General features: G+C 40.5%; 1 protein-coding gene and 1 pseudogene across 1 annotated transcript in view; both read right to left on the reverse strand.

Annotated features, from left to right (window-relative positions):
* The window catches only part of BLMH (bleomycin hydrolase), a 42,197-nt gene extending 17,345 nt beyond the window's left edge, over window positions 1–24,852 (reverse strand). The window contains exons 1-10 of the mRNA XM_055402777.2: window positions 24,630–24,852; window positions 24,137–24,346; window positions 19,809–19,918; window positions 18,765–18,906; window positions 17,549–17,637; window positions 15,825–15,917; window positions 5,618–5,773; window positions 4,343–4,501; window positions 4,155–4,222; window positions 2,403–2,520 (exon numbers count right to left, since the gene is read on the reverse strand). Of these exons, the coding sequence (XP_055258752.1) occupies window positions 2,403–2,520; window positions 4,155–4,222; window positions 4,343–4,501; window positions 5,618–5,773; window positions 15,825–15,917; window positions 17,549–17,637; window positions 18,765–18,906; window positions 19,809–19,918; window positions 24,137–24,346; window positions 24,630–24,642 (1,158 nt within the window). The 5' untranslated portion in view covers window positions 24,643–24,852. The remainder of the gene's footprint in view (window positions 1–2,402; window positions 2,521–4,154; window positions 4,223–4,342; window positions 4,502–5,617; window positions 5,774–15,824; window positions 15,918–17,548; window positions 17,638–18,764; window positions 18,907–19,808; window positions 19,919–24,136; window positions 24,347–24,629) is intronic.
* LOC129541095 (ubiquitin-ribosomal protein eS31 fusion protein pseudogene) lies at window positions 21,777–22,347 on the reverse strand (annotated as a pseudogene).
* Window positions 24,853–25,643: the final 791 nt, after the last annotated feature.

Below are 25,643 nucleotides of genomic sequence, written 5' to 3' on the forward strand. Positions count from 1 at the left end.
GGTGAAAATACAATAAACCCAGCCAAGCAATAAATACTACTATTTTCTCCTTTACATTTTATGGTATACAGAAAATAAGCACATTAAAATGCCTCCTGGCTAAGAAAAACAAAATGTTAAAATTACAAAAAGCAGTAAACACCGTCTGAAGCCAGCGACTCTTGCTTTCAATTAGCATTCTTTGCAGAGGCATCTCACTGTATTTATTTTAGCAACGAATCTCAGACCTAGTCAAGAGTTTAAAAAAGAAAATGAACACATTCCCATCATACAGCCTACTTTTCCTACTTAGGGGAACCAAAAAATGATACTCTCCCAAATGTGCTTTTTTACTGATTTGGTTACACAAATATTGAATTGAATACAGTAGAGATGGAATGGCAAAGCAAAACACTATTTCCATAAAACAAAACCTAGGCAGTTCTGTTCATCTTCTATCTTCATCCATAAAATGATACTCATCATGATAATTTTCATTTACAGTCTTTATTACAGTGACAGAGAGAGAAGAAGGTTCCGTTTGGGAAAAGACTGTTCTCTTTCATGTTTACCCAGAGCATTAGCTGGTGTCAAAACAACTTAAATCTTTGTAGCCTGAGAAGAGAACTGGCTCCTGAATTATCTTCTAATGATTTCATCTGTCAGCTCCCACTTGCATGAAACTGCACGAATCACATCTAAATGCGATTCAATTTTACTCCTGACAGTTTTCTTGAATCTCAGGAATTTTCCATCTCAGAAATAGCCAACAATCAAACCCAAAAGTCTCAAATATGCTTATCTGGACTGCCCCTTAATCTTAGCCCCAGAGATTTTCAAAACCACATCAATAAACTATTCATTCTGGGTCAAGCTTATTGAATGTTTTGGTTTTCTACTCCCTGCATTGTAGTTCATCTTTACTTTCCTTTTAAAATATCGCTGCTAGAATCTATATCACCTAAAGTCATTTATTACAGTAAGTTTGAAAATGCTTCCTCTTCTTGCCTTCTTGCCTTTGCCTACATGACCTAGATCAAGCCACGTCATCTACAGATATAGAATAGTATCTGGAACTCCCTCTCAGGGATTCCAAGAAATCAGCAACAAGAAAGGATATCCCAGAATACTTACAAGCATTTATCTCCGCATTATCATTCAAAGGCAATGCAAACTAGTTTTATAGTGGTCAAAAGTGGAGAGAAGAGAAAAATCTCAATATAAAATTCCAGTTATGATAACATTAATTCTGCTTTATAATATTAACATGTAATGTAGCTCCATTTCCCAGAGGAAAAAAGAGCGTGTTACTAAACCATGCCAATCAAAGAACGGAACTTCCAGAGAAAAAGACATGGAGTATGTATGATTTTTATTTCTGAAAAGTAGTAATACTCTATAACAGAGATGGAAAATGATAAAAAGCCAAACTCTCTTGGAAATTATAAAGTTTTTGTTTTCCTTTTTAATAATCTTCTAAATAGTTTAAAAGTTTAACTTTAAGGAGCTTAGTTGTAAATTCACTGAATTTTATAATATAGCAGGTCCAAACACAGAATAAAATACCAAGTTGTTCATATTTAAGTATTTTAATAGTACTTTATTCTAGTTTATTTACAATTGCATTTTATCTCAATATTTATAGTATTTTATGAAAAGCTACTTCTAATATTTTGCTTCTAATGTCAAGATCGTTATTCTGTGACACTCTTTCCAGTAATTAGATAGGCTTGGAAAGAACATTTTTGCTTGCAGTGGTAAAGAATTAAAGTATAGTTTGATGTCTTCTCTTCTTTATGATCCCTGAGCACAGGAGTAAAACTCTCTTCTACAGACTGGGAATGAGGAGGCTTATTTGTGAAAGATAATACTGCAGTTGTTGTTTCCAACACTGTATCCTAGGAACAGTGGTATTACTAGTCAGAATATTCCATAGGGAAATGCAAAATACTCTACACCCAATTTCCTGAATAAACTCAGTACTGGGCATGGAGTCCACCAATTACTGTTATTGACATCTTACTGCAGAAGAATCTGAATGACAAAGGTGAGACTTAACATAAATCATCAAGATATGAACACTTTCAGGGCACACTTTAATTCCTTATTAAACTGAAGTGGTCTTCTTCCAAGTTTCCTTGCTGACCTCTTTTCACACCGAGAATTTCCAAAGTTACAGAGAAGCAGTTACTTCCTTACTCCCTGCTGACCCAAATTTTGTTCCTCGTGGAAAGTTCCTATTTTTATTACTTCTGAGAGCATGCAGCCAACCCCCCAGAGAGGTGGGTACAATGTCTTGCTTGGAAGCTTACTTCTAACAGGAAGCACATACACTGTGAAGAAGCTCTGCTGGATTAAATGGCCCGCAGGGAAATGGAGGTCCACCTGTGCAGACACTGGCGTCTGCACGCTGGGGGTCATACCTTCTCTGAGACAGCAGTGAAGGTCATGGCATGGGTCATAAGTGACTCGCCAAAAGTCAGCCTCTCAGCTTTATTCATGTTCTTCATGGAGACACCGAACACCAACTCATGGTCATAGCTGTTAAAAAAAGAATAGCACAGAATACAGAAAGTACAATCACGGGGGATAATTGGCTTCTGGCTCTAAGAAGATCACAGAAGAAACTGAAGGGGCTCAGCAGCTCCAGACAAATCTGGGCTGCAGCTCTTCTAAGAAAATGGTACATGCAGAATCTAGTCTCTCAGTGGGATTCCATTCTCTCTGTGTCACAAGAGCATGCAGAAAAATAAAAAGTTATTAAACATAAATTCCCCTAATCAAAAAACTGATGAAAGGCTGCACTGTCGATTTGGAAAGAAAACAACAACAACAAAAAGTTTTTGAAATATTTCCTTAAAAAATGGTCTCTTTTGAGCTGGCTGGGCTTCCCCGGTGGCTCAGCTGGTAAAGAATCCGCCTGCAATGTGGGAGACCTGGATTTTATCTGTGGGTTGGGAAGATCCCCTGGAGAAGGGAACGGCTACCCATTCCAATTTTCTGGCCTGGAGAACTCCATGGACTGTATAGTCCATGGGGTCGCAAAGAGTTGGACACGACGGGGTGACTTTCACTTTGAGCTGGTAGAATTCAGTTTCTGAATTCACGCAGACCATGGCTAACTGTGAAATTTAAATAAATGTCAAAATATTAGAGAATATTTTCAAAGTTTGGAAAACCTCATGAATTCTTTTAGCAGATTTCCTTTCTCCTATTGTTAACTGTCAAGATATTTACTCAATTTCCTACAAGTAATGATTACTTAAAAGTAACACTAATGTGATAAATTTTAACAGTCAAGGATTTAGTATGATTTGGTTCACAAACGAACCTTCATTGTCATCAACAACCAGAAGGAATGCTTTAAAGTGTGTATGCAAATCAGTCCTAGTTGTCATAAAGACAAAATACATAAGGTATCAAAATAATAGAAGTAGTAAGAAGAATCAAACATCAAATGAGAGCCCTAGAAAACCTTTTGTTACATCCCAAATACACTTAACAGATTTACACATTAATCTTTTTTAAACTGTCTTCCTCAAGGAGAAATATTGTATTATATCCCTTATATGTGGAATCTAAAAAGAAATGATACAAATTAATTTACTTACAAAACTGAAAGAGACTCACAGACTCCGAGGAAGGGCTTGTGGTTTACCAGGGGAGAAGTTAGGGAGTTTGGGATGGAAATGAATATACTGCTGCATTTAAAATGAATAACCAACAAGGACCTACTGTATAGCACATGGAACTCTGCTCAGTGTTATGTGGCAGCCTGGATGGGAGGGGAGTTTGAAAGAGAATGATACATGCATGTGTATGGTTGAGTCCCTTCACTGTCCACCTGAAACTACCACAACATTGTTAATCAGCTATACCCCAATACAAAATAAAAAGTTTTAAAAAAAGTTTCTTCCTCATGTAGTATGACTTTTTAGGAGCATCCAACAATTTCAACTCAGATATGATCTTGACTTCCCAGGTTAGAGCATATAAATATGTGGCGTTCCAGCGTTTCAGCTATGAATCCTCAAACTCTACAAAATGGAAAGAAACAGGCCCCACCCTCAGGCTTAATCTCTGAATGAACCTCAGCTGAGTCACTTCATACCAAGAGTGCACGCCAACAGCCACAACCCACAAATGATTTTCTATTTTAAATTTCTTGTACTCACACATTCATGTCACTGAGGCCCAGTTTGCCATTGAAGTGTTTCCCAACATCACAGCCAAACCATACAGCCTAGAAACAGAGGAAAGAGGAAGACAGAATGTCAACATATGTCCTATCTTCCTATTACACCAAAGATTTGGAAGAAGAGGTTTTAACTCTGTATGTAGAAGACACAGAAACAATACCAACCTCTCCATCTTTGATGGAGGCAGCAACCATCTTTTTCAAGAAGTCAACGGGCTGGTTGTTATATAGAGTTTTTCTCCCTCCGACCATATTGCTTAAATAGTCCACTGTGTAAAGTTTGTTGTACTTGTGCTGAGGCCGAGGGTCATTCACTAAACAAATCTAGGAGATCAAGAATATGTTGATCAGAACATAACACCAGGAATATCAAGACATAGACCTCCCCTCCAAGTTCATATATTTGTATCAAGCTCATCACCTCTGTCTACAAGAATAAGCATTACGAACAAACTATTAAATAACCAAGAAACAAAAGGTGGCAGGGTCCTTTTGAGAGCGGTCCCTGTATATTCTATTTAGTTGAAGGGAGACATTTGGGAGCTGCATCACCCTGTTTTTCCTATTGGCAAAAGTCACCCCAAAACTAATCCTGAAGAATTATGTGCACCAAGTTAGGCAAGATGATGACTCAGGAGCCCATCACTACAAGACCCCTGCTGGCAAGTTACAAGACAGGCTCAATGCCTGGTAGTACAGTTGAATTGGGACTCCAATGATAAAACAAAGCCATTTGCTTTAAAGAGGGTGAAGTGAAAAGTGAAGGTGTTAGTCGCTCAGTTGTGTCCAGCTCTTTGCAACCCCATGAACTGTAGCTCGCCAAACTCCTCTATCCATGGAATTCTCCAGGCTAAGAATACTGGAGTGGGTAGCCATTTCCTTCTCCAGGGGATCTTCCCAGGGATTTCCCGGGACCCATGGATCAAACCCTGCATTACAGGCAGATTCTTTACCATCTGAGCCACCAGGAAAGCCCTTCAAGAGGGTCAAGATGCCAATAAAAAAGGAAAAACTGGCACCTGCTAGGAAGGTGGAGAAGTCCTGAAGTTAGTGGGAAAAATCGAGCTGAGATACTGCTCCCTTCCATGAGAGAGTCCCCAGAGGGCCCACAGTACAATGAGCTCTGAACCCATGGTAAGAAATGCCCAATAGACCTTTATTGTCTTTGCACCGGCGAATGACTCAGGGCCCAGATAAGGGGAGCTGATGGGAATTAAACTGACTGTGGATCCACAGTTAGAAAAGTCTTTGAGGAGGAGTACTGGGAATCCTGAGTGGCCAACTGAACTGGTATATAAAATACTTCAGAAGAAGGAGGAAAATTTTGGTTTAGAGCCTTGTTGGATGACCATGCATATTAACCCTGGAACTGGATACTTTCTTGTAGTCAACAGGCATTTGAAAATAAAAAGCCAGTGGCTGCCATCACCAGTCTCTAACCTTATCTTCCATATTGAAGAGTGGCTTGACATGTTCCCTGTAAAACTTCAAGGGGGTTACAGGGCCAATCTTTTGATAGTTTTTATCTTTGTCTCGATACTCCCAGGTGAACGTTTCTGGTGGATTACCCAAACAGATGCACACCACTCTGAATATCTGGAAAAAAGGAGGACAGATGAGCAATGGCTAGAGGGAAGCAGTATTTTTATCTCTTTTCTTCAAGCTTGGGGAACACAAGAAATCAGAGGCTATATTCAAGTCAGTGATTTCACAGGAAACTTAATATTGCTCCAAAAATTGGAAGGTTGATGTCCAGGATTTGGTATCAGCAAACTTCTGAGTTCTTAAATAAACACTCAGAACAATACAATTCTGAAATGTTAATATTTAGTGCTTCATATTTGCCCTGCAAGTCAAACTTCCTTAGCCAAGAAATCATTCACTACTGATCCACAACAAGATCTGGGTTGCTGCTCTGGTGATTGTGTTTCAAGTGACAAATAATTACATACATCTTATAAATAGATTTCCTTCCCTTTATGCTTCCAGGTTTTGCTTTGATTGTGATGGGGGTCTCTACTCCCAGAAAAGTCACCAACTTTTTGGTGGAGTTTAGATGACAAAGTCTATCATAAGTAATATTAGAAGGACAATACACTGAGTAGTAAGGTACCATTTCTGGGGTTGAAACCATAATATACTCTCTAGTGATGTCACAAAAGCTTCAAGTTAGCATCATTACAATCCAAGGATATATTTTATTTATATTATTTTCATCTTATACAACGACAGAAATAGAAGTATAGAGACATACCCTGTATAAGGTCAGAGCACAGAAAGTACTTTCTCTTCTGTATCAAATTTCCTTTACTTTTGAAAAAATATACACTATGATCTGCCTGTTCTTTCTCCACCCCAGCCACCACCCTGATCCAGTCTCATCACTTATTACCTGTATTATTTGCTTCTTACATTTGTATACTCCATCACAGTGAAAAGAAATGGATCCTGTATTTATTAAGTGTGACTGTTTTGTGCTAGCCATTATATATCTGCTAGGTTAACTTAATTCTCAAAGAACTCTTTCAAGGTGTAATTTCCCCTCTTCCTCCCTCCTCCAGAAGACAAAGAAATTAAGCAATCTACTTAAGATCACACAGCTAGTAACTAGCAGAATCATGATCTGAAGTCACACACTGTCCAAAAAAACCCCAAAAGTATTGCTCCATTGGTACAGGGTTTAAAACAAAAAAGGAAATACTGTCTACTGTGCTGTACCACAATCTGTGAATACCATGTCTCTCAGTCTTCTCAACAAAAATGGTAGATACTATTCACATTTGACAGATAAAGAAACCAAAGTTCAGGAAAATAAATAGCTTGATTGATGTCCTAAAGCCAGTAAATTGCAAAAGTAGGCCTCAAAAAAGCCTTGGGACAGATACCCTGATAGGCAAGGTTCAAACTTCTTCTTTGAACCAAAGCTAGAAAATTAGAAATAGGCCTGCCTGTGACTTCAGGCCTATAATTAAGGATAAAAAGACTCATGTCATATGGAAGACAGAGCCTGATTCTACCACGTTAACAGAAACACATTAACCTACAGATGAAGTTATGTGTGCCTTTGATTTTATGTTTGTTTTCCAAGAGAGAATCTTCCTTTACTAGGATTTACTTTATGTTTTATGAGCCTGAACAGCTGGTCCTTACACCACCACCCTCTCTTTTTAAAATTATTTATTTTTGGCCGTACTGGGTCTTCGTTGCTATATGGGCTTTTCTCCAGCTGTGGAAGGCAGGGGCTACTGTCCAGTTGTGGTGTTTGGGCTTCTCATTGCAGTGGATTCTCTTGTTGTGCAGCACGGGCACATGGGCTTCAGCAGCTGCAGCCTCCAGGCTCTAGAGCAACTCAGAAGTTGCGGCGCACAGGCTTAGCTGCTTTGCGGCATGTGGGATCTTCCCGGACCAGGGATGGAACCCATGTCTCCTGCACTGGCAGGCAGAATCTTTACCACAGAGCCACCAGGGAAGCCCAACTGCTTCTCTTTTAACATATCATTCTCAGGCTAGTTTCTAATACAGAAAAGCAGCAGCAGGGCATCACATAAGCAACTGTAATGAGATCCATAAGGACCAGAGAGTCATTTTGTATTTCCTCAGCACCAAGGCCACAAATGGTAATTTTCATCATGAGGACCCTTCCACTGGTTAACTATGGTTAAGACAATTAAAGGGTATAATAAGAATATGTTTAAATAAGGAAGATTTTATAGACTTAAATGATGTGTATTTTCAACTAATAATCATTGTCACATGTGTATGAACATTTTATATGGGATCATTTTAATTAATTCTCAGTCATCCACTTGGTTTACCCAGTTCAGTTAGGCCCTGGCGAAAAAATGGGGGAGACTAGGGCTAGGCCTAATGAAGATAAAGACAAGTAAGTGAACTTCTGTTTACTTTTAAACATATTCTAAATATAAATATGAGTGTTCTACACTATGATTTACATATACCTTATTGGGCATCTGACTCCCTCTCTATAGTAAAAAGTGTGAAATCATTCCTTCCTTCTCATCAAAAATGCACTAAAGGAAATCTGCATTTTAGATATCTAAATGAATTCTATAATTCATCTTTTTTTGGAATACAAATATTTATGCCCTATCGCATATGTTTTATAAAGCTGAATTTTTATCAAAGATATATACAAGGGATGAATGAGGATAAGGGTGACATCTCTTTCTCTTGTATTTTAGTAAAACACAAGAGACATCTGAGACAATGTTGCTTTGTTTTATATTATTTGTTTACCATGACAATAAATTATCCAAAGCCATTCACATTCAAGTCCGTTTAAAACACTTTGGGAGGAATGTTTGGCTCCAAGTCAACGAACAATAATGAAACAAGCTCTAATTTTTAAAAGTTCTCCGAATTATAATCTCCAGGGCCCATGATACTTCAATTCCTGATAAGAGAGTCTGCCATTCTGAAAGACTGTTCCCTGTTTCCAAAGATACAAAGCTGGCAGTGAGCTTTGGGTATCTGAGTCTGCTCTCTGGTGGACAACTCGGGAGTTGTTACCTGTTTCTCACAAGATGAAGCTGACATTCAGGACAATAAAAGATACTGGACATTGAACACAAGTCATTATACAGAACTGAATACTGGTGAATAATAGAACCCGAAAGGCGATGGAAAAAAGACAAAAGACACAGAAAGCATGAAATTTAGGACACAGGGAAAGAATGTATGGACCAATTTAAAGACAAATGATGCCGGACAGAGTCAATTCCCACCCTCATGGCTCTACTGGAAGACAGACACCAAGCGAGCGGAGGAAGGCAGGAGGCGACAGCTGAGAGTCGGTCAGGGTGCTTAGAAGGCTGGGGGGTTAGAGCCGGCTACAGGCAGACGCAGAATGGAGGAAACCAGTCATCAGAAACGTTGCTGGCTTGGCCAAAAAGTTCGTTTGGGTTTCTCCATAGGATGTTATGAAAAACCTGAATGAACTTTCTGTTCAACCCAAAAGAATGGGAAGGTAGTGCAAAGGTAACAACCAAGCTACTTGTAACGGAGCAAAACTGGTAAAGCTGAAAGAGTTCAGTGCCTGGAACCACTGCAGAAGTGACAGAATCTTGGAATCTTCATTTGTATTTACAATACTGGATTGTCCAGTAAAGTCTAAAGCACTATAGAAATATGATTTCCTTCTACTGTAAAAAACACAAAGCTACAGTGCCATTAAGAAATCATCTACTCTGACCTTTTAGTTTCACTGATGGAGAAATTAGGTTCAAAGGTAAAGAGACATATTGATCAAGGAGGACAATGACTGCCAGGACACAGAAATGGTCACAGAAAATAGCTGAACTTTGGAGAAGGTTCAGTGCCGAGGGTAAATGAACCTGTCACATGAGAGGAGTGGAGACCTTGGTGACTGCTGGCAATGCAGAGAAAGGGGAGAGGAGACAGCTCTCTACTGCTTTCTGGTGGGGAATGAAAGAAAGGCAGGGATCTGCTTTAAAAACAAAACTCCTACTTGTGCCTGCAAAAGTAGGTGGGGGACGAGAAACTTCCTGGAGGCATTAGATATATTTCAGGGCAGGGAAAGACATAAAAACCTACACTTAAAAGGTGTGTGCCCTTTTGTGATGTTAAAGGAAATGAGCTCACAAAGATGATAACTAAGAGTCAAATGATTACCTTCAGATTACTTTTCGAGTCTCTTTGGATCAAAGAAATAGTGAAAAATTCAGACTCTCCAGCTCCACCCAGATCTACTGGGTCAATCTGCACTTTAACAAGACCCCCAAGGGATCTGACTGTAAAGTTTGAAAGCACTGTGTTAAGCACATTTACTCTTTCCCTCCTCCCAAATTCTGCTTCTTCAGTTATTACTTCTCTCATTCACACTGCTATCCCTGACCACATACAGGTTCCCTCATAATCACTCAAAAGTCTTCTCTCCCCTACCTGGAAACTTTCCATTTGTATCACCCCAAATCTTCCCTCTTCCTTGTCCTCCACACTGGCAAGTCCTGTTATCTTCACTTTGAAGATACAGCACCCTCAAATATATCCACTTCTCTTCAACCTTATTTTCATCCATCTGGTGGAAACCACCACCGTATCTCATCTATTCAACAACAGCCTCCACACTGGTCTCCCTTCTTCCTCCCCGCTGTTTTACCATGTGTTCTCAAAACGGCCAGGGTGACGTCTTTTTTAAAACAAAAATTAAGCCACATCACGCCTCAGCTTAAATCCCCCAGTGGCTAGCTCACTATAGATCTTCTTATATTTTTGATGTTTATGCTACGTGAAATAATTCAGACAGAGAAACACTGTATGACATCACTTACATGCAAAATATAAAAAATACAGCAAAATAATGAATTAACAAAAAAGAAGCAGATTCACAGATACAGAGAAAAACTAGTAGTTAACTGTGTGTGAGGGGAGGGGTAACATAAGGATCGGAGAGTGGGGGCTACAAACTAACGGCTGTAAGACAAGCTCAAGGATGCGCTGTACAACAAGGAGGTTACAGCCAGTATCCTATAATAACTGTAAATGGAAAGTAACCTTTAAAGCTTGTGTATACTCAATGACATGAAGCAGGATCCTCTATGACCCACCTCCTAGAGTAATGGAAATAAAAACAAAAGTAAACAAGTGGGACCTGATTAAACTTAAAAGCTTTTGCACAGCAAAGGAAACTACAAATGAGGTGAAAAAACAACCCTCAGAACGGGAGAAAGTAATAGCAAATGAACAACTGACAAAAGGATTAATCTCCAAAATATACAAGCAGCTCATACAATTCAATACCAGAAAAACAAACAACCCAATCAAAAAGTGGGAAAAAGACCTAAACAGACATTTCTCCAAAGAAGACATACAGATGGCTAACAAACATGTGAAAAGATGTTCAACATCGCTCATTATCAGAGAAATGCAAATCAAAACTACAATGAGATATAACCTCACACCAGTCAGAATGGTCATCATCAAAAAGTCTATAAACAAACAATAAATGCTGGAGAGGGAGTGCACTGTGGGTGGGAATGTAAATTGATACAGCCACTATGGAAGACAGTATGTAGATTTCTTAAAAAACTAGGAATAAAACCACCATATGACCCAGCTTCCCTGGTGGCTTCCCTGGTGGCTCAGACCATAAAGCATCTGCCTATAATGCGGGAGACCTGGGTTCAATCCCTGGGTTAGGAAGATCCTTTGGAGAAGGAAATGGCCGCCCACTCTAGTACTCTTGCCTGGAAAATCCCATGGATGGAGGAGCCTGGGGAGCTACAGTCCGTGGGGTCGCAAAGAGTCAGACACAACTGAGTGACTTCACTTTCACTTTTTTCATGACCCAGCAATCCCACTCCTAGGCATATCCCCTGAGGAAACCAAAACTAAAAAAGGCACATGTATCCCATTGTTCATTGCAGCACTATTTACAATAGCTAGAACATGGAAGCAACCTAGATGTCCATCGACAGATGAACGGATAAAGAAGTTGTGGTACATATACGCAATGGAATATTACTCAGCCATAAAAAGGAATGCATGTGAGTCAGTTCTAATGAGGTGGATGAACCCAGAACCCATTATACAGAGTAAAGTAAGTCAGAGAGAAAAAGATAAATACTGTATTCTAACTGGAAAAGACTCTGATGCTAGGAGGGATTAGGGGTGGGAGGAGACGGGGACAACAGAGAATGAGATGGCTGGATGGCATCACTGACTCGATGGACATGAGTTTGAGTGAACTCCAGGAGTTGGTGATGGACAGAGAGGCCTGGCGTGCTGTGATTCATGGGGTCGCAAAGAGTGGGACACAACTGAGCAACTGAACTGAACTGAACTGAATGCATATATATGGAATCTAGAAAAATGGTACTGAAGAATTTATTTACAGGGCAGCAGTGGACAAACAGACATAGAGAATAGACTTATGGACACGGGGAGAGGGGAGGAGACGGTGAGACGTATGGAAAGAGTAACATGTAAACTTATATTACCATGTGTAAAATAAATAGCCAACTGGAATTTGCTATATGGCTCAGGAAACTCAAACAGGGGCTCTGTATCAACCTAGAGGGGTGGGATGGGGCGGGAGATGGGACGGAGGTTCAAAAGGGAGGGGATATATGTATACCTATGGCTGATTCATGCTGAAGTTTGACAGAAAACAAAATTCTGTAGAGCAGTTATCCTTCAATTAAAAAATAATTTAAAAAAAAGGTTGTGTATAAAAAAATACTATAGGCGCTAGTTTGTTTAGTCACTCAGTCATGTCTGACTCTTTGCGACCCCATGGACTATATAGCCTACCAGGCTTCTCAGTCCACAGGATTTTCCAGGCAAGAGTACTGGAGTGGGTTGCCATTTCCTTCTCCAGAGGATCTTCCTGACCCAGGGATTGAACGCCCGTCTCCCACATTGTAGGTAGACCCTTTACCGTCTGAGCCACCAGGGAACAGTGCATAGGATCCCTTTTTTAAGCTAAATTTTATATGATCTTAAATGAAAAAAAGTACATAAGGAAAAGTATCAGAGTTAGCAGTGATAACCTCTGGATCACAAGGACTTTCTATGTCATCCTGCCCTGGGTTAGTAAGTATGTAATTTTTATATTTATATAAGCTTAAATTAAAAGTACAAGCCTTATTCATACTCCTGGTATAACACTCAAAAGCATCTAATGTGCAACAAGGTAGAATGATTAGCAAATGTAATTCAAATATATTATATGCTTCCAACTAAAAAGTTAACTGTTCAGTTGAAAAAATAAAAGAAACAGGTATCTCTCCAGAAGAAAGGAAGAAAGATAAAAAGAAAGAGATAACTAGATGTGTGCTGTGCTCAGTCAATTCACTCATGTCTGACTCTTTCTGACCCCATGGACTGTGGCCCACCAGGCTCCTTTGTCCATGGGATTCTCCAGGCAAGAATACTGGAATAGGTAGCCATTCCTGTTTCCAGGGGATCTTCCCAACCCAAGGATTGAACCCGAGTTACCTGCATCACAGAGGCAGATTTTTTACCCACTGAGCCACCAGGGAAGCCTTAGAAAGAATGCCTTTAGCATAAACACATCTCATTCAAAGCTATGTGAGCTTCATGGCTGTTGATTCAAGTCATCACTGCCTACAAGGCTAGGCAAATCACAGGTACTAATTTGTGGCTTTAAAACCACAACTAGACTCTTCATTACCAAAGAGTCAGGTTCACTAATGAGAAGTCATCTCAGGAATTGTAAAAATCTAAAGGCCTACCACACAGAGTTCTGTAGTCAACAGTTTACAGAGAATCAGTAAGTGAATAATCCTATAAAACATTCATACCAGGACTTGGCAAGGTGGTGTTTTACTTTTTCCAAGGTTAGGAAAGGTGAGAAAAGATATGTAAAATATATCCGCCCTCTTAGCAGCTAATCGCAGGGTCAGATCATGGACTTTAGATACATCATTTAAAAGATCATTACAGCAAATATCTTAAGTCAACAGGATGCTTGTGATCTGCAATAAGTACCATCTGAGCCTATTTCCCTAACTCTTTACAGAACCTTCCTCCCTATCCCCTACTCCCCACCTTCTTAGTATAATCATAAAGGCAAATTATGCAAGCCAGCCCTCTTAAGAACAGAGATCATTCTAAGGAAGAAACAAGAAAACTACCATTTACTGGACAACTGCTATATACCAGGCACTAGGACTTATACTCAGATATTTAATTCTTTATGTGATCCCCACAAAAATCCAATGAGGAATGCATTTTAAACTCAAACTGAATCTGAGACAGGTTAAGTGATTTTATTCAAGATCATAGAGCTGTTAAGTGATGGAGGTGAAACCCATGTCCTACTCCAAAGCCTATTTCTTTTACTACAGATACCTTTCTTAACAAAGAACACTTAAGGAATAGAGAGAGAAGTAAATATGAGACAATTTAAATGTATAAGGCAAAATGACACCTCTGTATTCAGCCACTGAACAATATTTAAGAAACTAAATTGTATCAAGCTAGAGGCCTAGAGGCATTAGAGGTGAATATGAAATAGTTTAAATGTATCAGGCAAAATGACACCTCTGTATTCAGCCACTGAACAATATTTAAGAAACTAAATTGTATCAAGCTAGAGGCTGTAGAGGCATTAAAGAAAGAGGTGAATATGAGATAGTTTAAATGTATCAGGCAAAATGACACCTCTGTATTCAGCCACTGAACAGTATTTAAGAAACTAAACTGTATCAAGCGAGAGGGTAGAGGCATTCAGTTCAATTACACATGAACAAATTGAGACTTGAGAGTTTGAGGAAACTATCCCAGGTCACATGGCTATTAAATAATGAGAAGGCGAGATGGTCTGACCTCAGAGACCATGCTCGGGACTACACTATGCAGCCTCTCTAAAATTTAAAGGAAAACACAAGTGAAGCATTAACGTCGTCCACTGTAGTAAAAAAAAAAAATTTAGACCATTTTAATTCCACAAAAATAGTCCTGAAAGAACTGTTAGTTGAGTGATTTCGAGTAATGGGTCCACTAGATGAAAAATATAAATGTTTGTACTTTTCTTAAAGCAATTTCACAGTTTTATACATATTCATTTGGATTATGGATAGTATTAAATGTAACCATTGATGTAATTATGTAATAAAGATTCTTAACTGCCTTGATAATAAATATTGCAGCCCAGTGTTTGTTTAATGTTCTTTAAGTTTTCCAAAATGTCTTCACATACATTGTTTTAACCACTATAACCATCAATAGCTTTCCATTTTTACTGCTACAGAATAAAGCCAAAAGATCTGGCATCTACCTAAGATCCCTCACAGCTCTGCCTTTCCAGCTTAATCTGCTACCAAACACACTCACAAAATTTTATGTTTCAGGTGCTCTGTTGTCTGAAGATTTCACCTTTGTTCATGCCACTGTACATGCAAGTCCTGTTGTCTGGAATGGTTTTCCCAGTTTTCCACCTGGTAAATCTCTACTGCTCTTTCAAGAACTGGTTCAAATATCTGTCCCATGAAACCTTCAGTTCACTGACTTATTCACTCCCTCCTCTATGACCACCAAGTCCTTTTTTATACATCTCCAGCAAAGGATTTATTATAACTATTCATGTGCTTTTCTTACCAAGGGATTGACCTCCTTGAGAGTAGAAACTGTCTTTCTCATCTCTGTATTCCCAGTGCCAAACTCCTAGCAGGTATTCAATATTTATGAAATGAATAAAGAATGAAACTATACAGAATCCTAAATTGGGAAACAGAAGATGCAGGTACAAGTCCCGTGTGTATGTATACTCAATTGTTCAGTTGTGTCCAACTCTCTGCAACCCCACAGACTGTAGACTGCCAGGCTCCTCTGTCCAGGGGATTTTCCTGACAACAATAATGGAGCGGCTTGCCCTTTCCTCCTCTCAGTGATTTTCTGACCCAAAGATCAAAACAGTGTCTTCTGTGTTGGCATGTTGAGTCCTTACTGCTGAACCACCTGGGAATCCCACAAGTCCCATCCTAAACTGCAAAGTTTATACCTCAGCCTTTTTAGCTGTAAAATAAGTAATTTTCAATTCAGCATTAATGACAATGACCATGCTTCCTAATCAATTTAACAAATAGGAACATTCTCAGAGTTCTTTAAAAGGGTCACAAAAAAATCCAGTAATTGTTATTACCTCCTCCATCATGGAGTCCTGTGTGGCAGAGATTTCTTCTTTGGTTGCACCACTATGTACCAGGTTCCGTAGTCGTATGCAGAATTCTCTCATCTATGACAGAAATTTATTTAGCATTCCAACAGTTACCCAAATTCAATTGTAAAGGATAGACCAATGCTAGCTTTGTTTTGAAGTATAACTCAGTCAAGACCCAGGGCAAAATTCATAAAAGCAAATGTTTTCCCCAACAACTCCACTTACACATAGAAAAACTTTCTCTGTAAGGAGAAAAGACATGGATGATTCCCCTAAAATACTAGATGCAACTGCTTCTGCCCTGCAACTGATGGTACCCTTTGTGATGTGTCTGGGAATGGGGAAAACATGTGATTTCAAAATGCCTATTATGAAAAAACGGGAGACAAGCTGATTATGCCACTAATTCACTCTGCTGCTGCTAAGTCACTTCAGTCGTGTCCGACTCTGTGTGACCCCATAGACGGAAGCCCACCAGGCTCTCCTGTCCCTGGGATTCTCCAGGCAAGAACACTGGAGTGGGCTGCCATTTCCTTCTCCACTGGTTTTAATTTAGAATCTTCCTGGTTGTCTATTTCTTCTCTGTAAAATCATTATGATCATGGCTATGCCAAACCCCAGTATATTTTTCACTTTTGTTGTTTTCAATTTTGGGAGATGCCTAAGATAAAGGTGAATCATAAACCTAGCCACAGGGCTAAAGAGGATCTTGTTCCCACTTGAAATGGAATCCAATGCCTTATTAATAACGATCTTTTAGCCTATGGATAATACTCCCCATAGTTTCCTGAGTGGAAAATAACCTACTTCTCATATTGGGGAAACACATTTTACAGTTTATTTTAAAATGTAGTCTTTCTTCCAGGGATGACAAATCCAGCTTTTAGCCTCATAGATCAAGACAGCAGATTTTGGCAACTCCCAGTTCTTAAAAAAGAAGTCTGGCAGGCAGAGCAGCATCCCTGTAGGATTCACAGTCCTCCCTGGGAAAATGGGTTACGTAGAGAAGACAGATGATTCATTAAGATAACTGAGGCAATAAAAAGCAGTTCAGGGACTACATCAAATGTTTTAGTGAGTGGATAAACTACACTTGAGGTAGTCTGGGGAAGCCTAAGAACTCTGCCTCGTCTTTAAGGAAGTCTTGCAAAGAGTTGTGTTTGGTTTTACTAGACCATAAAGCTGTCCCAGTCTGCCTCCACTACAACCAAGTAAGAGGAACAGCACCCCATCTGCTTGTCCCACACTGAGAATGGGGCTTTCATTCCTCAGTACTCATAAGAAAGAATTAAAATCAACAGAAATAAAAGCTTTTTATCTTTAAAGAGAAGAAAAAAACCACCCTACTAATCGCCATTATTTTTAAAAAAATAATTTATTTTTTTAATTTTGGCTATACTAGGTCTCTGATGCAGTGGGTGGGCTTTTTAGTTGCCCCACAGCACGTGGGACCTCAGTTCCATGACCAGGGATCAAACCCTTGTCCCCTGCATTGGAAGGTGGATTTTTAACCACTGGACCAGCAGGGAAGTCCCATCAGTTATTTTTAGTTAATATGCAGCTATACTGCCTTGGATGGGCACTGAATAGCTATCTTATATATAGCCTGTGTACACTGCAATGCCCAGGAATGCCCCTGGAAAATCAGTTAGGAGTTCTAAGGTAAGCACATTACATGCAAACCCGCCCTGCTCCGTACGGTGTACCTTGTGATTCAGAATATCATTCATCCTTCTGGTTGCCTCTGTTGTGTAAGTTTCAGGGAAGCACTTCTTAGGGATAACACCATATTTTTCTAAAAGAAAACAAATTTTAATGTTCCATAAAGTAAACGTAAATTCCAAGTGTCAGAAATTAGGACAAAAACAGCTATTGCTTTTAAAAATAGGCCATATTTTGCTAGTCCAACAGTGACTGCAGCCATGAAGTTAAAAGACACTTGCTCCTTGGAAGGAAAGCTATAACAAACCTAGACAGAGTTATTAAAAAGCAGAGACATCACTTCACCAACAAAGGTCTGTATCGTCAAAGCTACAATTTTTTGACTAGTCATGTATGGATATGAGAGTTGGACCATAAAAGGGGCTGAGTGCCAAAGAACTGATGTTTTCAAATTGTGGTGCTGGAGAAGAGTCTTGAGAGTCCCTTGGATAGCAAGGAGATCAAACCAGGAAATCAATCCTAAATATTCATTAGAAGGACTGATGCTGAAGCTAAAGCTCTAATACTTTGGCTACTGGTTGAGAAGAGCCAACTCACTGGAAAAGACTCTGATGCTGGGAAAGTGAGGGCAAGAGGCGACAGAGGACAAGATGGTTGGATGGCATCACCAACTCAATGGACATGAATGTGAGCAAACTCCAGGAGATAGTAAAGAAGACGGAAGCCTAGTGTGCTGCAGTCCATAGGGTCACAAAGAGTCAGACATGACAACAAAAATGAAACCCAGAAAACTGAACAATCTCACGATATTATTAAACAGGTCATTTAAACTGCATATTTATCCATCCATCTTAGAATTAATTCTGTTTTTAGTCTAACACACTTTGCAAAGTACTCAGTATGAGGGAGTTTCCCCCAAAGACAATTTTTCAAAAGAGGATATTTTCAAATAGTTGCGGTTTTCAATGTGTTTCTTAATTATATCAATAGATAAGAGAGAAACTTTTTCATAGAAAGTTAGTTATACTTAATACATTTTCTTCTCTAATCTAAACTTCAAAGTACCTATCTCTTTACCTCCAATTTAAGAAAGGTACTTACTAGGTAAGAACGTGAGATAAAGGTTCTTAGAGTTAACTGTACACCCTTCTGGGGACCAGTTCTACTCTATACTTAAACTCCAAAGAAATGGCCTATGTTGAACTACAGAGCCTTGTTTCATGAAGCCGGGTTTCAGTTCTCTTACAGAAAGGCTCTTACCAACAATATTGACAAGCATATCCCATTGTCCTCCATCATTGGCAGGATTCATAAGCAAATACTGCACCAGCCTACCATCCTCAGGCTCCTTTTTCTGAGCTGTGTCCACAAAAGCATTTAAGAAGAAATAACAGCGTTCAACCTAAAGTAAGAGAAGTTAAATAAAATTAAAGGAGAAAAGAGCTAATATCTTTAATGGCATTAGCGACAGGAGTCCTGGAACTACGACAGACCCGACAGAGTAGGTATTTTTAAACTAAAGTTGATATCTAAATAGCACTATCTCTGGGACTTCCCTGGTGGTTCAGTGGTTAAGACTCTATGCTTCCACTGCTGGAGGCATGGGTCTGATTCCTGGTTGGGGAGCTAAGGGCTTCCCTGATGGCTCAGTGGTAAAGAATCTGCTTGGAATGAAGGAGACACAGGAGTTGCAAGTAGCTAAGATCCAACATGCTGCACAGTGTGGCCAAAAAAAAAAAAAAAAAGAGGAATATCTGGCTTCATGAGAATATGTGAAGGATTTTCCTTTAATGTGTGTACACACTGTAATAGTTTATCCTGAATAAGGCAGTGCTTTATTCTGAAACAAAAATCTGATACTTAGAGCCTTCAATCAATAAATATCTAACAGACACATACAATGTACACTTTAAAGATTTTTTTTAAAAAAAGGAATAAAATTATTTACTGTTTTTCAGACAAGTACTACCCAGAGAAAGGGAATTAGGTCCCAGAAAGACAAATGACCTATATAAAGATGCTAAAAGGAGAAATTATTGAAAACAAAAGTTTTAAATAAGAAAGACACAAGGAAGTCGTAAGGTAAGTCATTAGACTTATTATTTCATTGCCAAAAAGCCACCTACCAACCCAAAGGTTCTGCCTTTGTAAAGAGTCAATTTTTGATACTTTGGAAACCAGAACAAATGGTGTCGCATCTATAACGGAAGGCAGACAACAACTGGAAAAGCAAGAAATGAAGAAACAGTCCCTACCAAAGCTGATGCTGAAACCAAAAGACTCTTGAAAAAATCAGCTCCATACCTTGTCCCAGAAAAAGAGGTAAGACTGACTAAATTCAAATTCTTCAATATTGAATTTTCTCATGAATGGAAGTCTCATAACATTCAGACAAGAAAAGATCCAGCATCGCCCTAAAAGGAGAAAGCAAATCAAGAAATTAGGGTGAGTGTTCACATAGATTACACTGTTCTAATTGTATTTCCCAACACTGAATATATGACAACATCTTGGACAATTTAAGATCAATCAAAAAGCAGAAAGATACAAAAACAAGAAAGGGACTTTCTTTTTGACTATCTGCAATATATAGACAAAGTTTTATATCCTTAATATATTAAAAAAACTCTTTACATATCACATAATCAATTACAGATTGCCTAAGAAAATTAGAAAAAAATATTGATAGAGAAATATGAGTAGATATCACAAACAACTAATTTAACAGTCAAAATAGACACAAATAACCAAGGAATTTTTTTTTTAAAGTTCATCATAAGATACTTCTTAAGCGGGGAAGCATTATTTTATAATTAATAATGCCCAGTATTGGCAAGGACCCAGGGACACAGCATTCTTACACACCTTGGATAGGAATCTAAACAGGTAAAAAATATTTGAAGGCAATTTGGTAGTATATGGCAAAAGTTTCAAAAAGTTGCTACCCTTTAATCTGGAATACATAGTATATGCCTCAATATAAGGTGACTCTAGATAGTATATTAAGAAGCAGAGACATTACTTTGCCAACCAAGGTCCATCTAGTCAAGGCTATGGTTTGTCCAGAGGTCATGTATGGATGTGAGAGTTGGACTGTGAAGAAAGCTGATCGCCGAAGAATTGATGCTTTTGAACTCTGGTGCTGGAGAAGACTCTTGAGAGTCCCTTGGACTGCAAGGAGATCCAACCAGTCCATTCTAAAGGAGATCAATCCTGGGTGTTCATTATAAGGACTGATGCTAAAGCTGAAACTCTAATACTTTGGCCACCTCATGCAACGAGTTGACTCACTGGAAAAGACTGATGCTGGGAAAGGTTGGGAGCGGGAGGAGAAGGGGACGACAGAGAATGAGATGGCTGGATGGCATCACCGATTCGATGGACATGAGTTTGAGTGAACTCCAGGAGTTGGTGATGGACTGGGAGGCCTGGCGTGCTGTGATTCATGGGGTTGCAAAGAGTCGGACACGACTGAGTGACTGAACTGAACATAAGTCAATCCCCATGCCTCCAAGGAGAAATTTTTTTTAAGTTATTTAGTTAACTGGATTATATGAACACTTTAAAATATAGATGAAATAGTAATTACCTATAATGTTTAACTTAGTAGCTTAAATATATATTTAAAATCATGTCACTACAATAGACTGACATAGAAGCACTGCGTTTTCCATGTTCACAGGTCATTGTCACACTACTCCACACTCTTCACATGCATCTTGGCATCAGTGCCTTTGCCATCACGTTGTTGCTATTCAGTTTGGACTGCAGCACCCAGGCTTCCCTGTCCTTCACCATCTCCTGAAGCTTGCTCGAACTCATGTCCATTGAGTCAGTGATGCCATCTAACCATCTCATCCTCTGTCACCCTCTCTCCTCCTACCTTCAATCTTCCCCAGCATCATGGTCTCCTTCAATGAGTCAGCTCTTTGTATTAGGTCGCTAGGGTATTGGAGCTTCAGCTTTAGCATCAGTCCTTCCAATGAATATTTAGGATTGATTTCCTTTCGGATTGACTGGTTTGATCTCCCTTGCAGTCCAAGGGACTCTTAAGAGTCTTCTCCAGTACCACAGTTTGACAGCATCAATTCTTGGCACTCAGCCTTCTTTATGGTCCAACTTTCACATCCATACATGACTACTGGAAAAACCATAGCTTTGACCATATGGACCTTTGTCAGCCAAGTAATGTCTCTGCTGTTTAATACACTGTCTGGGTTTGTCATAGCTTTTTCTTTTAATCAGAACACATTATCTTCCTTCCATCTACTATTTTTTTTTTTAAATGTTAGCTCATATCTTTATTAACCAATATACAATTACTTGTCTTCTGGTTTGCTGAAACAATAGGTCAGACAACATTTGCCACAATAATGGCTGTCGAAGTGACTGGCCATAAAAACTCCAGCACCACATTCATCTGAGGGACACTCCCGGCGAAGGCGACTGATTTTGCCATTCTCATCCACCTTATAGTATTTCAGAACAGCCAATTTAACCTTCTTTCTCTTATGCTTGTTCTTCTTGGGAGTGGTATAAGACTTCTTCTTCCTTTTCTTAGCACCACCACGAAGTCTCAACACTAGATGAAGAGTGGACTCCTTTTGAATGTTGTAGTCAGACAAAGTACGTCCATCTTCCAGTTGCTTGCCAGCAAAGATCAGTCTTTGCTGGTCAGGAGGAATTCCTTCCTTACCCTGGATCTTGGCCTTTACATTTTCTATTGTATCCGAGGGCTCGACCTCGAGAGTGATAGTCTTCCCCGTCAGGGTCTTCACGAAAATCTGCATCTTGGCGGCAGTTCCACCGCAGATGGCGGATCCGAAAGCCCATCTACTATTTTTGAGACAGCAATGTTTTGAATCCATGCATACAGCTGGCTCTAAAAATGTTATGCTACCCCTCAAGCATATAATCATATTCTTCATTTGTCCTATAAGTGGATAACCACAAACTCCACAATGTCACCATCTTCTGTACCGACTTAAGTGATCTTTGTGCTTCAGTCAGATCTGACTCTGTGACTCCCTGGACTGTAGCCTGCCAGGCTCCTCTGTCTATGGGATTCTCCAGGCAAGAATACTGGAGTGGGTTACCATGCCCTCCTCCAGAGGATCTTCCCTACCCAGGGATCGAACCAATGTGTCTTATGTCTCCTGCACTGGCAGGCAGGTTCTCTACCACTAGCACACATACCGTGTTTTTCAAAATCACTAATGATTTTGAAAATCATTAAATCACTAAATTACTGATGACTCAGTTACCTCTCTCATACACACAATATTATTTCCTAGTGAGGAAATCTAGAAGAACTGTTAATGTGAAAACTGCATGAAAATAAACTACATAGCTCATGTGCTATCTATATCTTTTGTAAGTAAAAGTGACACTACAGAACATTTAAGACCCGATTTGTTGCAGATGCACATTTCCAGGCTCTTCCCTAAGAGGCCACTGCAATTCAACACCATGTAAGACCACTGTGACATTACTAACTGAATCATTTGTGGCCTGACAGGCCACACCACCCCAAGCATTTTCTATGATGACAAAACATTAATTATTGCAAGGTCATAATTTTTTCCTTAAAATTTAAAAATCAACTTTACTGAGGTATAATTTACATACAATAAAATACATCTATGTCATAAATGTACACTTTTGAGTTTTGGCTGGCTTCAAACAAGCACTGATCTGCTTTCTGCCAAAATAAATAGACTGGGAGAAGTTTTTAAATAGATAGGCAGGCTACAGTCCATGGGGTTGCAAAGAGTCAGACACAACTGAGCAACTAACATACACAGGCTTTAAAAAGTTCTTTTAGTATAATTCTGCTGTGAGAATGTCCTCCTTATTTAGATTCCTAGATAACCCATCTTTCACTGTAGCCATTTTTCTTGTGGTGCCAGACTGTAGAACAAGAGCTCTTGACCAGCAAGGCGTACAAACTGGTCTCTGAGTGGGAACTGAGCCTTCAGCACATTTGTTCAAGTTCCAACTAAAAGGCATGCTTAAAAACATTTGATGATGTTTTGATGCAATTACATTGTGTCTTTTCCATCCCACACAAGGCCTTCGAGGCAACATGGAGGAATTCTCTAGGGGTTGAATATTTTTACATGTTTCTTTTTTAAATTTTTGGCTACACTGGGTCTTAGTTAGGAGCATGGTTCAGTTGTGGCACAAAGGCTTAGTTGCTCCCAGGCATGTGGAATCTTCCCAGACCAGGGATGGAACCCAAGAGCCCTGCATTGACAGACGGATTCTCATCCACTGCTCCACCAGGGAAGTCCTATTTTTCCAAGTTTTGTACCAAGAAAGAGTATCTCCAAGACATCGGGGGTGCAATCACATAACTTTAGAACAGAGTATCCGTGAAGTACATTCAAACAGATGACCTTGGACTGGTCAGTCACTTGACTGCTCAAATCAAATACACCAAGGAGCCACAGAGCAGCAAAACAAATCACAATGTAGCTTCCTTGGACCTACCTGTATCTGCGTCTATTCTCTTAAGAATTTATCCCAACTTTTCTCCATCCAAACTCTGCTCCCTTTAAGACCGTTCTTAGGTAAGACGCCACAATGGTATGCTCTCAAGAAAGAGTGTGCAAGAAGTTTGAAGATCTCACCTGAACTCTTCTGGTTGGTGACGGGCTTGCCTTCCTGATGCACGGCGTGCTGGAACACATGCTGAGTACCCTGGACCGTGGCCCTCTTCAGACAGATGTCCAGCAGGTCGTGAGTGGTGCCGACATTCTGGGCCAGTACGAACTGAGGGTCGGAATTCAGTTTCTGAAGCAGAGCCGCTACCTTCTCCGAATTCAGTCCTGCTGGAATACCTGATGGGATCATAACATCAAAAAGAGGCTGAGGAGGGCTCATCTCCTACACTCGGGCTCTAACTTGGTAACAGCATCCCGCGGTGACCATAGAGCAGCGGAAAAGCCCTTCACCGGCGTCCTCGCCCACGAAGCTGCCTCCCTCCGGGCCTCTCCAGCCCACCCAGAAAGCTCCATCCCCGCCGTCGCCCGGGGTCCCAGCCCCGGCCCTTCCCCGCCACCGGGCCTCCGGGACGCAGCCGAGCCCCTAGAAGCGCCCCGGCAGAGAAGAGCGGCGCCTCACCCGCTCCGTTCATGGCGCCCACGCTGCCCGGCGGGGGAACGGTGGTTTCGGGGTCCTCGGGACTGCACAGCGCTTCGCAGGCTGGGCGGTCCGACCTGCCTCTTGCACCCTGAGCGCCGGAAAGAGGAAACCGGCTCGGCAGCGGCGGAGGGCGAGAGAAACGGGGTCCGCGGAGGGACAAAACTCCCCCCACGCGTTGCTGAGTCAGCGCCGTCGGGGCTGGCCCCGCCCAGGGGAGGGCCGAGGGGGCGGGCTGTGACGCGCTCCGAGCCGCCCGCGCCCCAACCCCCGGCGGGTTCCCCCGCGCTTCCGGCCCACGTGGGCCGCTGTGATTGCGTTTCCCGACCCCGGGGGCGCCCTCCTAGGATCCGGTCAGCCCCGAGGCGGAAACCTTAGAGATTCCATGCTGGGCCTCGGAGGCCGAATACACTAGCATTGTGGATTGATCCCCCATTAAACCTTTTCAGAGGCCAAAAGAGGGCTCCAGGCGGTGGAGAGGGCTGAGGGGTCGCATAATTAAACACTGAGCTTAGGGCGAGTTGACTCGTCACAAAATTGAACCCAAAGGCGCTTCCGATAGGCCTCCTTTGCTGACCGGTCACTGCAATTTCAGTGGCAACTTGTTGCTTTGATTCTAGTAGAACCACGTTTTTATGTTTGAGGGGAAATTGGAATCAAGCTCATTCCTACCCTCAGTACCTACCACGGTTGGTTTTACAAGCGTTCAATTGCTCATTTCGAGGAAATACTCATTCTAGGCTTCATAGAGTCGGTGAGGGTGTCCTACCTAGACCAGCAAGCACCGTGGGGTTTAACTAAGGATAATGACAGAAGTCAGTCTGATTCACCCGTACTGTTTTGCTCGGCTCTCTACAAAACCTGCAAATGAGCGGGTTTTCATCCCTAAGCTTGCAGGATAACTGAGAGGTTTAACAAGGTTTTGAGACAGTGAAGTCATTCTTTTTTGTCTTTCATACTCTAAAATCTCAAACCTTAGTGAGATGTTGGGATGGG

This window comes from Moschus berezovskii, chromosome 20, assembly GCF_049115385.1.
Source record: "Moschus berezovskii isolate FMDL1 chromosome 20, NW_MosBer_1.0, whole genome shotgun sequence".
NCBI lineage: Eukaryota > Metazoa > Chordata > Mammalia > Artiodactyla > Moschidae > Moschus > Moschus berezovskii.